This window comes from Odocoileus virginianus, chromosome 25 (genome assembly GCF_023699985.2).
Source record: "Odocoileus virginianus isolate 20LAN1187 ecotype Illinois chromosome 25, Ovbor_1.2, whole genome shotgun sequence".
Classification (NCBI taxonomy): Eukaryota; Metazoa; Chordata; class Mammalia; order Artiodactyla; family Cervidae; genus Odocoileus; species Odocoileus virginianus.
In genome coordinates this window covers 48,319,111-48,331,845 of record NC_069698.1, presented here as the reverse complement: position 1 = coordinate 48,331,845, position 12,735 = coordinate 48,319,111, and the positions used below count along the sequence as shown (strand labels likewise).

General features: G+C 44.2%; 1 protein-coding gene across 7 annotated transcripts in view; it reads left to right on the top strand.

Moving 5' to 3' along the window:
- Positions 1-12,735, top strand: part of TIAM1 (TIAM Rac1 associated GEF 1) — a 455,872-nt gene that overhangs the window by 434,612 nt on the left and 8,525 nt on the right. For all 7 annotated transcript variants that reach the window (XM_070455141.1, XM_070455140.1, XM_070455136.1 and 4 more), the window contains 2 exons: positions 8,348-8,406; positions 9,351-9,453. In XM_070455141.1, coding sequence (XP_070311242.1) covers positions 8,348-8,406; positions 9,351-9,453 — 162 coding nt within the window. The remainder of the gene's footprint in view (positions 1-8,347; positions 8,407-9,350; positions 9,454-12,735) is intronic.

Genomic DNA, 12,735 nt, shown 5'->3' with positions numbered 1-12,735 from the left:
AGTGCTTGTAATTGGATTGTTCGTAATTTGTATTTCTTCCTGGTTCAGTCTTGGAAGATTGAACTTTTCTAAGAATCTGTCCATTTCTTCCAGGATTTCCATTTTACTGCCATATAGTTGTTCATAATAGTCTCTTATAATCCTTTGTATTTCTGCATTGTCTGTTGTAACCTCTCCTTTTTCATTTCTAATTTTGTTGATTTGAGTCTTCTCTCTCTTTTTCTGGATGAGTCTGGCTAAAGGTTTGTCAATTTTTGTTTTTCTTCTCAAAGAACCAGCTTTTAGTTTTATTAATCTTTACTATTGTTTCTTTCATTTCTTTTTCATTTATTTCTGCTCAGATCATTATGATTTCTTTCTTTTTACTAACTTTGGAGGTTTTTTGGTCTTCTTTTTCCAGTTGTTTTAGGTGTAAAGTTAGATTGTCTATTCGATGTTTTTCTTATTTCTTGATGTAGGATTGTATTGCTGTTAACTTCCCTCTTAGGACTGCTTTTGCTGCATTGCATAGGTTTTGAGTTGTCATGTTTTCATTATTTGTTTCTAGAAATTTTTTGATTTTCCTTTTGATTTCTTCAGTAATCTTTTGGTTATTTAGAAATGTGTTGTTTAATCTCCATGTGTTTATGTTTTTTACAGTTTTTTTTCTTGTAACTGATATCTGGTTTCATAGCATCGTGGTCAGAAACAATGCTTGATATGAATTCAATTTTCTTAAATTTACTGAAGTTTGATTTGTGACCCAAGATGCACTCTATCATGGAGAATGTTCCATGTACACTTGAGAAGAAGGTGTATTGTTCTGCATTTGGATGTTGGTGCGTTTGACATTGTCCCAGAGGTCTCTGAGACTATCCTCAGATCTTTTCATTCTTTTTACTTTATTCTGCTCTTCAGAAGTTATTTCCACCATTTTATCTTCCAGCTCACTGATTTGTTCTTCTGCTTCAGATATCTGCTATAGATTCCTTTTATTTTTAATTTCAGTACTTGTTTTGTTTGTCTCTGTATGTTTATTCTTTAATTCTTCTAGGTCTTTGTTAATTGATTCTTTCATTTTCTCCATTTTGTTTTCAAGGTTTTTGATCATCTTTACTATCATTTTTCTGAATTCTTTTTCAGGTAGCTTGCCTATTTCCTCTTCATTTATTTGGACTTCTGTGTTTCTAGTTTGTTCCTTCATTTGTGTAGTATTTCTCTGCCTTTTTGATTTTTTTTTTAAACTTGTATTTGAGGTCTCCTTTTCCCAGGCTTCAAGGTTGAATTCTTTCTTCCTTTTGATTTATGCCCTCCTAAGGTTGGTCCAGTGGTTTGTGTAAGCTTCCTGTAGGGTGAGATTTGTGGTGAGTGTTTGTTTGCTTTTCCTCTGACGGGCAAGGCTGAGTGAGGTGGGGATCCTGTCTGCTGATGACTGGGTCTGTATTTTTGTTTTGTTTGTTGTTTAGATGAGGCGTCCTGCACTGGGTGCTGCTGGTGGTTGGGTGATGTTTTGTGTGAGTTCTCACTATTTGATACTCCCTCCGATTAGTTTTCTCATAATCTAGGGTCTTGGAGTCAGTGCTCCCCCTCCAAAAGCTCAGGGCTTGATTTCTGGTCAGGAATGAAGATTCCACAAGTGGTTTTTTATGGCATTAAGTGAGATAAAACAGATATCCAAAAATGAGAAACCAAAGATGAACCCCAAACAAATGGTAGTTACAAAATCAGGCAAATAATAATTAAAATAATGAATATACACATATACATATACACCCATGAGCAAAGTCAAAACAGTCCAACAAAAGTAAAGTGCAATAGATTGACCTGGAGAACAAAGGATACCAAAAATTATAAGTACCAGTTAAGAACAAAACTAACCAGAGCACAAACTGGAAAAAAAAACTGAAGCATGGTGCCAATTGGGGAATAAAGCAATGAAAATAAAGCTCACAAATATGTCGAGAGGAAAGGAAAGAAGGAAAAGAAAGAATAGATGTGCAAAGTTAAATAGAGGTAGATAAAGAAGATTTATGGAAGGTTATGAGCAACTTAGCAACCTAGACAGCATAGTTCATGGCATCCGGTTGCATCACTTCACGGCAAATAGATGGGGAAACAGTGTCTGACTTTATTTTTCTGGGCTCCAGAATCACTGTAGATGGTGATTGTAGCCATGAAATTAAAAGATGCTTACTCCTTAGAAGGAAAGTTATGACCAACCTAGACAGCACATTAAAAAGCAGAGACATTACTTTGTCAACAAAGGTCCGTCTAGTCAAGGCTGTGGTTTTTCCAGTGATCATGTATGGCTGTGAGAGTTGGACTATAAAGAAAGCTGAGTGCTGAAGAATTGTTGCTTTTGAACTGTGATGTTGGAGAAGACTCTTGAGAGTCCCTTGGACTGCAAGGAGATCCAGCCAGTCCATCCTAAAGGAGATCAGTCCTAGGTGTTCATTGGAAGGACTGATGTTGAAGCTAAAACTCCAATCCTTTGGCCACCTGACGCGAAGAGCTGACTCATTGGGAAAGATCCTGATGCTGGGAAAGATTGAGGGCAGGAGGAGAAGGGGACGACAGAGGATGAGATGGTTGGATGGCATCACTGACTCGATGGACATGGGTTTGGGTGGACCCTGGGAGTTGGTGATGGACAGGGAGGCCTGGCGTGCTGCGATTCATGGGGTCGCAAAGAGTCGGACACGACTGAGCGACTGAACTGAACTGACTGTATATTAAAGATTAACTGCAAGGTGAAAAGCACAGTAGGAAAAGCAAACAAGGGAATAAATGTATAAAAAATAATAATTGGTTTAAAAAATTAAGAATTAAAAAAAGAAAAAAAGAAAACTCCACAGAACTGCAAAAGCCCAAAGTAGAGGCAGAGGTTTATAAAAACAATAAAAAATGTGACAGAAACAAAAAAAAAGCTCAAAAGCTTACTTAGATTTCATAGTGCCAATAAAATCGACAGCTACAACAGAGGGGGAATAAAAGAAAAAAATCCTAAAGAATCAATAGAACAAGTCAAAAGAGAAGAATAATAAATGTTTTTCTTGTCACTGCTGGCAGAGTCCTCTCCCTTGCTGGGAGTCACAGTCCCCCTCACCTCCCTAGATGCCCTCCCGCACTGTGCTGGTCTCTGGACCTGCTGTGGGGGCAGCTCAGACTCTATCCTGGTCCTATTTCTGTGTGTTCCTTCCTCCAGTGCCCACAGCCATCAGCACTAGTGTGTTTTCTTCTGTGGGAGCTCTCAATGACCCTTTATATATTCCACAGACATAGAGTCTGCCTCGTTGGTCCTGTGGATTTAATCTATAGCTTGTAAAGCTGGTGGGAAGGTTTGGGTCTTCTTCGTTAGCCACCCTGCCCCTGGGTTTCAATTATGGTTTCATTTCCCCCTCCGCATGTGGGTCGTCCACTGGGGTTTGCTCCTGAGGCTGCCCTGGAGGGCTTGGGTTTGCCCCGTGAGGGCCAGGGGTGGAGCTGGTGCAGCTGCTTGGGTCTCAGGGGTCCTGGCAGCACCAGGTACTCAGGGGGGTTGGCAGTGAGGGCAGCAGGAAATATAGTGCTCTAGAAGGGTATGGCAACCCATATTGGCCAGGACGCTCCAGTATTCTTGCCTGGAGAACCCTCCTGACAGAGAAGCCTGGCAGGCCACAGTCTACAGGGGTGCAAAGAGTCGGACACGACGGAAGCAACCCTGCGCGCATAGATGCAAGACTTTTCTTGCCTGTGGCAGCCCTGCCCCGTGAGGAGTGAGTGTGAAGGTGGTGCGCTGCTTGGCTTTCGGGAACTCTGGCGGCCAAGTGTGCAGGGACGCGGAATGCCTCTGCCACAGGAGTTATGGCGCTGTCAGTCTCTTCCCAAGCCTCTTGTAACTGGTGATCAGAAGGCCTCTTTGCCAGTCTTTCTCCGTAGCTCCACCAGTTCAGGCACTTAGAGGGCTGGCTCCCTTGCGTGGGGTCCTTCTCTGTTGTTCCACACGTCGAGCAGTTAAAGGGGCCCCCTGTGTGGGGTCCTACGCGTTTGATGGGCCAGCCTCTCTATTGTTCAGCTGCTGGCCTGTGGGAGGAAACAGACGGATGGCTCCACCCTCTACGCGTGACTCAGCAGCACCGCCTTGCTTCGATGGCTTTCCTCCACCGGCATTTCCCACCACAATGTCCTCCCTCACACCCCCTCAGTCCGTCTCTCTGCAGTCAACCGCAGTCTTGCCCTGGGATTGCTTTGCAATCCCGAAACTCCAGCTCCCAGCCGCTCTGCCTTCCAGGGGACCTGTGTCCCTGTCTGGGTCATGTATAGTTGCAGCAAGGACTGTCTGATCCTCATTCTGTTCAGGCTGCCACAGATCAGCTGTTTCACCCTCAGCCTTAAATGTTCCTCCTCTGACTCAGACACTTGCCCTGATGAGGGGATCAGACCCCTGGTTCAGTTCCTCCACCCGTTGAGGGCAGGTCCAGTCCTTCTAACACTCCTGCTTTTCCCCCTAGTTCTTCATCCTACTGAGTTTTGCGTGGTTCTGTGTATCCTCTTCCGCTGGTCAGGTCCTCCTGTCCACTCAGCTGGTGCTTCGCATGCGCTTCTGTGTCTGAAGGTGTGTTTCTGATGTATCCGTGGAGAGAGATGAGCTTCACATCCACCAACTCCTCCATCATCTTGTTCTCTCTGTTTACTGCTTTTTAAACTGAACTCTCCTTCTCTTGTATGATGTGAACAGTTCACACCCAAGAGAACATCCCAGTGGTATTAAAATCAGAGCGTTTAATACAAAGGTTCATTGGATTTCCTGATTAGATCCCTCAGCCTTCATTGAAAACCTTAGTGATATCCCTAAAAATTCCAAAGAGCCACTATTGCAGCTGTTGATGCCATCTAATTAAAAGTAATAAGCATGTAAGTGTAAAGAAGAAACATGTTACCAAGTGTGATATTCAAAGGAGTTAGTGGGGTAGTTTTACATGATGGTGGTTTTTGATAGGAGTGGATATTTTTGGCAGGGGGAGGAATACTATTTGTTTCATTTCCCATTCTTAGTAGTTCTGTTTCTAATATTGCAATTTCTTTCTTTTTTTAAATCATTTATTTTTGACTGCGCTGGGTCTTTGTTGCCATGCAGGCTTTTTCTCTAGTTGTGGAGAGCAGGGGCTACTCTCTGGTTGCAGTGCATGGGCTTCTCATTGCAGTGGCTTCTCGTTGCAGAGCGCAGGCTCTAGAGCTAAGGCTCAATCCTTGTGGCACATGGGCTTAGAAGCTCCTTGGCATGTGGAATCTTCCTGGACTGGAGATCGAACCTGTGTCTCCCGCATTGGCAGGCAGATTCTTATCCACTGCGAGGAGAGGTCTGGGAGCTTTCTTTGTAGGTCATTTATGGGATGTAGGATTCTGAAGGAAATGACCCAAACCATCTCTCTCCCTGTTTCTGCTTCTGGGCACAGATGAACCATACAAGAGGTTAGCATTGGAATTTTTCATACCTATCTCCTATATTTTACAGATTTCCTGCAGTTAGAAATAAACAGATTTAAAATAAGAAAATCATATGAGTGGGAGAAACCAGGAGGTTGGCAACTTTACTCTTGTGAAAGGCCACAGAGTAAATATTTTAGGCTTTGCAGACCCAGAGGCCATATGTAGCCAGATGCAGCTATAGACAGTATGTAAACAAATGGGCATCATATTGGCGGGTTGAGCAGAAGCGGGTGGGCCCTAGCTTGCCAATCTGTAATAGAAAAGGCCCAGGAAAATGGCAGTTTTAAGGTTTGGGGCTTTTGTGACACAAGCCCAGGTCAGGGGCAGTGTGTGTGTGTGTGTGTGTGTGTGTGTGTGTGTGTGTCTGGAGGAGGGCATGGTGACCCACTCCAGTGTTCTTGCCTGGAGAATCCCATGGACAGAGGAGCCTGGCGGGCTACAATCCATATGGTCACAATGAGTCAGATGTGACTGAAGTGACTGAGCAGACATGAACAGACTATTGTCATCATAATGAGCAACTTTTTAACGATTCCCAGTCCTTAAAAGGTGACATGTTGGCAGTTTCGGTGTGATTTTTAAGTAGCAAGGCAGAACTAACAGAGCCTTAGAAATGCATTTTGAAACAAGGAAGAGTTGCTCGGAGGGAAGTAATCAGCTCTGAGCAGGCAGCTTTGGGTTTAAAGCATGGTTGTCTTGTTTCCGTTGGAACCTCTGATCTCAGGAAATGGTGCCACTTTTCTTCTGAAACTGAAGTTGACTGGCTGCCAACATAGCACCTTGATGTTTTACTCCCAGGAAGGCTAGTCTGTGCTCAGGGTTGATGGTCATCACCTTTAAAAGAGGCACAGACATCGTCTGTTCAGGCTTCACCCTGGAAGGGCGTTAGATGCTCATCCTTTGGGAAATGGAGCGAGTGTTTTAGGCTGACCAGGGCAGCCAGGAGTTTCGAAGGTCAAGGCCGTGTCCGAAGGGATGGGCAACACATGGAGTTGGTTGAGTGAGAGTCACCACATGGATCAGGGAGGGATCATGGCAGAGGTGTTCACAGGTCGGGCTGAGGTCCACTCTGGTCCTCCCACCATGATCCTAGATGGTCCAGTAACCCGAGGCAGGCCAGTAGTATGGCAGCAGTTTCCCTCAGCTCTGGTCCCAAGGAGGTAGTGGGTCTTTGGAGGTGAAGGTCACTGGCACCCTCGCTCTCTCCTGGAGGGGATCTCCCTCACTTTTAAAGGGACCTGCTGTCCTGGCCACTGTGATTTCTGAAGGTTTCATGGTCGGGACTGAGGGCCTCCTCAGGCAGTAGGGCACATCCTCCTTCAGCTGCTGCGGCCTCCTGGGCTCAGTGGGAACCTCACGGTCTAGCCTCTGGGGTTTTTGTGAAGTCAGGTGCTTAGACAGCACAGACTCAGTGGCTGGGGTCCCTTTCTCCCTATCACCTCTTTTCCCACAGTGGAGATGAGAACAGTCTTAAACATAGGGAACCTGACCCGTCCTACCTGGGTAGGATGAAAAGGGAACCAGACACAGTGGGTTGGTCTGTAGAGAGCCTGGGGGCCTGTCCCTGAGAATTCTCTGCGTCTGGTACCCAGGGGTGCCCCCTCCGTGTGACTGACGGGGTCCCTAGTGTGACTCGGGCTCACTGTGTGAAGGGAGATAGAGAGCCAGCAATGGACTGGGGTCACCCCTGTTGTCTGGGCATCGGTTCTTCTTCCAGGAGGAGTTAGAATCACTGAGTGTTAAATGTGCTTGGCATTGCTTAAGGTATTCTATGGAAGATTATGCATAACACCATTCTACCGCCTCCCCTCCACTTCGCCTCCAAAGAATATAAGAATAAAACAGCACACTCCTAGCTTCTAAAAACAGCTTATTTTTTTTTAAGAATTTTTTTTTTTGGATGTTGACCATTTTTAAAACCTTTTTTAAAAGTTTATTTTTAAAGGAGGATAGCTGCTTTACAATGTTTTGTTGATTTCTGCCATATGTCAACATGAATCAGCCACAGGTATACATGTGTCCCCTCCCTGTCGAACCCCCCTCCCACCCCATCCCATACCCCTCTAGGTTGTCAGAGAGCACGAGGTTGAGCTCCCTGTGTTATATAGCAGCTTCCCATTAGCTGTTTTACATATGGTAGTGTGTATATTTCAACGCTACGCTCTCAGTCTGACCCACCTTCTGTCCTCCATAGTTTTAAAGTCTCTTAAATTTGTTACAATGCTGTTCCTGTTTTATGTTGTGGTTTTTTGGCCATAGAGGCATTTGGAATCTTAGCTCCCCTACCAGGGGTCGAACCTGCACTTAGCATTGGAAGGCTAAGTCTCCACCACTGGACTCCTAGAGAAGTCCTGAAATGGCTGATGATTCATCCTGTTTGGAAGAAGTAGAATTGCATTCTTCTCAGTAAACCAGTTTTTATTTATTCAGGTCAAAAAGATGAATTATATTTTCTGAATTATGAGCACTGTGTAATATCAGCTTGATTTACTGAAATAGAAATTACCTTAAGTACTATTATTATTATTATTATTGATGTTTGCAGTGTTCCTTCGGCTGCTAAACTAGTACATTTTTGTTAAATGTGTATAAACTGAAGTTTGAAACTTGAAGAGAGCGTGTAGTTGAAAGATATATTTACCCCAAAGTTTCCAGTGGGGCAGGAGGGTTTATTTCCATCTGTTTAGGCTTCCTGTACTTATCTGGGACCTGGAAATTTTTGTCTGAGCAGGCTTTTGTGTCTCTCAGATGTGCTGAGGGAGTGGAGGGTGGAAGGGGAGCTCGTTCATGGGGACTCTATCCTCCTCATAACCGTTGTGTTTGTTGCCACAACTTATTGAAGTGAAGGGGAAAACCCAACGCCTGACGTGCCGTAACCACCTTCGTTTTGTTCTTCCAGTCTTCAAAACTGCTGTGGTCCTTGTCTATAAAGATGGCGCCAAACAGAAGAAGAAACTTGTAAGACTTTTTCTTTCAGCCCACAGTTTCAGAGTATCTCCCCTCTCTATCTGCTTCTCAGCTGGCTCTGTGTAATTATAATTCTGAACCTTTGTCAGGCATGAATGTTTTATGAATTTTTTTTTTTGAGGTGTTAACTGAGCATCTGAGGAAATTGTCCATCCTGTAGGCGGCTCACATTTACAGCATAAAAATACTGGGTTAGCCAGAAAGTTCGTTGGGGTTTTTCCATAACATGGGTGAACTTTTTGGCCAGCCAGTAAATAACTATTGAACCTACCATGGCCAGAACTTTGCACCACTAGTTTTACCCCCTCCCTGTTCTTCCTGTCCCCTCTCTGTTCTTGTTTTGGAGTCCCTTCTCTCCTTTTACTTTCTCTCTCTGTTGCCTGAATTTGGTTAGCAAGCTCATTTGCGTACCCTCAGCAGATCTGTCACCTGGCCTCTGGCTTGCTACCGGGCGAACAGAAGGGCTCATGGGGCTGGTAGGGGGCAGCCCAGGATTCCAGCGTTGCTGTTTTTATTTTGAAAATTAAAACAATTTAATTTTTTAAATTAAAAGAAATTGAGTTTTACTAATGTTTTAAGTTTTATTATCTTTTGAAGTACAGTTGATTTACAGTATTGTGCCAGTGTCTGCTGGATAGCAAAGTGACTCAGTTACATGCATATAGACAGACATTCCTTTTCTTATTTTATTGCATGATGGTTTATCACAGGCTGTTGAATACAGCTCCCTGGACTATACACTAGGACCTTGTTGTTTACCCATCCTGTGTATAGTAGTTTGCCTCTGCTAAGCCTAGACTCCTAGTCCCTCACCCCCTCTCCCCCTTGGCAACCACAGGGCTGTTCTGTCTGCAGTGTCACTGGTTTAGAAAGTTGAGGGTCTGGTCCAGACTGAGACGTAGATCTCATGCAGCGGGCTCCTTCTCTCCCTACAGGTAGGATCGCACAGGCTTTCAATTTATGAGGACTGGGACCCCTTCCGGTTTCGACACATGATTCCTACCGAAGCTCTGCAGGTTCGCGCTTTGGCCAGTGCAGGTAAACTCTGAAACGGGTTGGGTACATCTTTCTTGTATGAGCCGTCTCTCTGAATCCACACTCTTGGCTCCAACCACTCCACCATCTTTTCTCTTCTCTGCTTATGTCTCCCTTCCCTCAAACTTTTCATTGCCTCTTATTTGCCCAACGATCTGTTAAATGATCTAAGTGAATGGACGTCATGTCTTTACTACTGTTCCAAGGAATTCTATTCATTCTGTTATATATATTAATAACTTTACAGTGACACGTCTAAGTAGCAGTGAGTCTTGTACTTCTGGAAAGAATCTTTGAGACTGTGAGCAGACAAAGCCCATGTAAATAACTTACTGGGCTTTTAACTGAGAGACCCCAAAAGGCCTCCAAAGCACAAAAAAGCCATTGAATACATTTTTTTTTTTTTCTGAAGCATTACAAATCTTTATCTTTGTATAAGCATGAAATGTCACTTCTTCTTCTGTTACCCAAATATCCGTGAAGCCAGTTGTCAGGTAGTGATGAATGTATTGGGTTGGCCAAATAGTTTGTTCAGGTTTTTCAGTAAGATGTTACGGACAGTCTTGAACTTTTTGGCCAACTCAGTCCTTGATTAGATGGTGCTTTAGTGCATGAGAAGAGAAGTGAATGTCAGCATGGTATCGACTTAGAATAGCAGTGTTTCTGTGACTTGGGGCCCATCCAGGGCTTCATTTGAGGCTGTATTCAGTTCAGTTCAATTCAGTTCAATTCAGTTCATTCCAGTCACTCAGTTGTGTCTGACTCTTTGTGACCCCATGAATCGCAGCACGCCAGGCCTCCCTGTCCATCACCAACTCCCGGAGTTTACTCAAACTCATGCCCATCGAGTTGGTGATGCCATCCAGCCATCTCATCCTCTGTTGTCCCCTTCTCCTCCTGCCCCCAACCCCTCCCAGCATCAGGGTCTTTTCAAATGAGTCAACTCTTCGCATGAGGTGGCCAAAGTACTGGAGTTTCACCTTCTGCATCAGTCCTTCCAATGAACACCAAGGACTGATCTCCTTTAGGATGGACTGGTTGGATCTCCTTGCAGTCCAAGGGATTCTCAAGAGTCTTCTCCAACACCACAGTTCAAAAGCATCAATTTTTTGGCACTCAGCTTTCTTCACAGTCCAACTCTCACATCCATACATGACCACTGGAAAAACCATAGCCTTGACCAGATGGACCTTTGTTGGCAAAGTAATGTCTCTGCTTTTTAATATGCTATCTAGGTTGGTCATAACTTTCTTTCCAAGGAGTAAGCATCTTTTAATTTCATGGCTGCAGTCACCATCTGCAGTGATTTTGGAGCCCAAAAAAATAAAGTCTGATAGGAAGGAGCAATTAGCGGTGGTTCTCCCAGGCACACCCTGGGAGGAGCAGCTTTGGGGTCAAGTGGAAACTCTTGGAACACGCTAAGCCCTGCCCCACCTGGACAGCAGGTGCAGCTTTCTGGTAGGAAAGGGAGGCTGAGAAAGGGGGGCTCTCCAGGCGCACAGTCATCTGTACTTCTGTTTGTGTTTCTGGTGTCGACTAAAAAATATAGTCTCAGCCTGAAAGTAGAGAGTTATTTTATTTGGTGGGAAGGTTTAGGACTCCGAGCCCAGGAGACGGCATCTCAGTAGCTCTGAGAAACCTGTTCCAAGGAGGCAAGAGGGGATGTCAGGCTATATACAAGTTTGCTACAAAGGGAGCAGGCAGTCTGAACATCAAAGATCAGGTATTAAGTTAAGGCATTCAGCATTCTATGTATGGTTAGATGCAAGCCTCTGGGCTTACCGAATTCATTCCTTTCATATGCACCTCAGCCATCTGGGGCCAGTCCGGTTTTCCTGTTCACATTGCTTCTTGCATTCCCCCATCTCCTCAGCAGTCACTGTAGGGGCTGGCAGCATCCTATGGAATGCAGTTTTGGGAGCCCTCATTCACCTTTGGAGGCCAGAAATCACTGATGGCTGTGACATTTCTAGTTTATTAACATGACAGGAGATATTTTCATTTCACACTGATGTCTAACATGAATGCACAGTTCTCTGTGTCTGATTGGCATTACTCATCTTCTCCCTGTTTGCACTTGTCCCCTCCATCAGCCATAAAATTGGTTCTAGTCCTTGTAGAACCAACTCTTTTCCTAATCCAGTGTCATGAGGACAAACCTTCTGCAGTATTTGGTAAACCTTCAGTTACTCACCCAAGTTAAACTAGAAATCACTTCCTTCACAGCTCTTATGCATTGCACAAAGAGAACTCAAATGCAAGAAACCACGGCTGGTAAATGCATTGGGGGTGACTATTTGCCTTCAGATATTTGTCTGGCAAACCTTCTGGCCCAGAGATTTACCCTGTTGTTTTTTCACTCTGATTGATTAGTAAAATTGATTTACAGGTGAATTTTCAGGAACCTAGAAATCTTAGGTCTACAAACAGGTCTAATAGTATTTTGAAGTTTGGGCTGTTAAATACTAGCATTGTCTTACTTTACAGTCTTAGGTTGTGAGTTATCCAGTTCCTGTGTTTCCTTGTGCCTGGTTTATATCCCGAAAAGCCCGTGTTTACAGCACACTATAAAGGCTTCTCAGGCAGGAATTTTGCCTTCCTTGAGGACTGAATACGTGAAGAACTTAAGTTTGGAAAACAAAGCCATATTTGTGAATGTGACATTCCCTTCTCACCCTCAATATGTTTTCATTCAAATCAAGTTTAAAATCATCAAGACGGAAGCTTATTTTCATGGCGTTGTAAAGACTAGCCAACACGTCTCCTTATGAAGTATATGCCAATGAATTTGAGAATCAGAAGATGGAAATTTCTAGATTTTTGTCTGCATTTGGGAGAACTTGGGTCCTGGTTGGGTTTGTGTGATGAGGGTTTGCTGTGACCAGGGTGTGGAGCCACTGGGTAAGCCTGAGACTGCACAATGTTCAGAGTTCAGCGTGCCTGCCATCAACTGTCTCCTTTATAAACACTACTAATGAATAACATGGTAAAATAACATGATCTTCAGGCACTGAGAGACTTAGAAATTACTTCTAAATATAGCTTATTCTTACCTTCTCGGATACCATCTTTGCTTCACTCAGATTGGGCTCTATGTTGGACTGAGAAAGAAGAGCCCCATTTATTCCCAGGAGATTCTTGTCCAGGGCACCAGGCCTGGTCACAGGGGGAAGGCTGTCCTGCTGGTGGAAAGGGCCTGCCTCTCTTTATCACTGGCCTACACTGGAATCTTGGGCTCCATCTCGTCCAACTGTTGCCAAAACAACGAATTACTTAATTAAAATA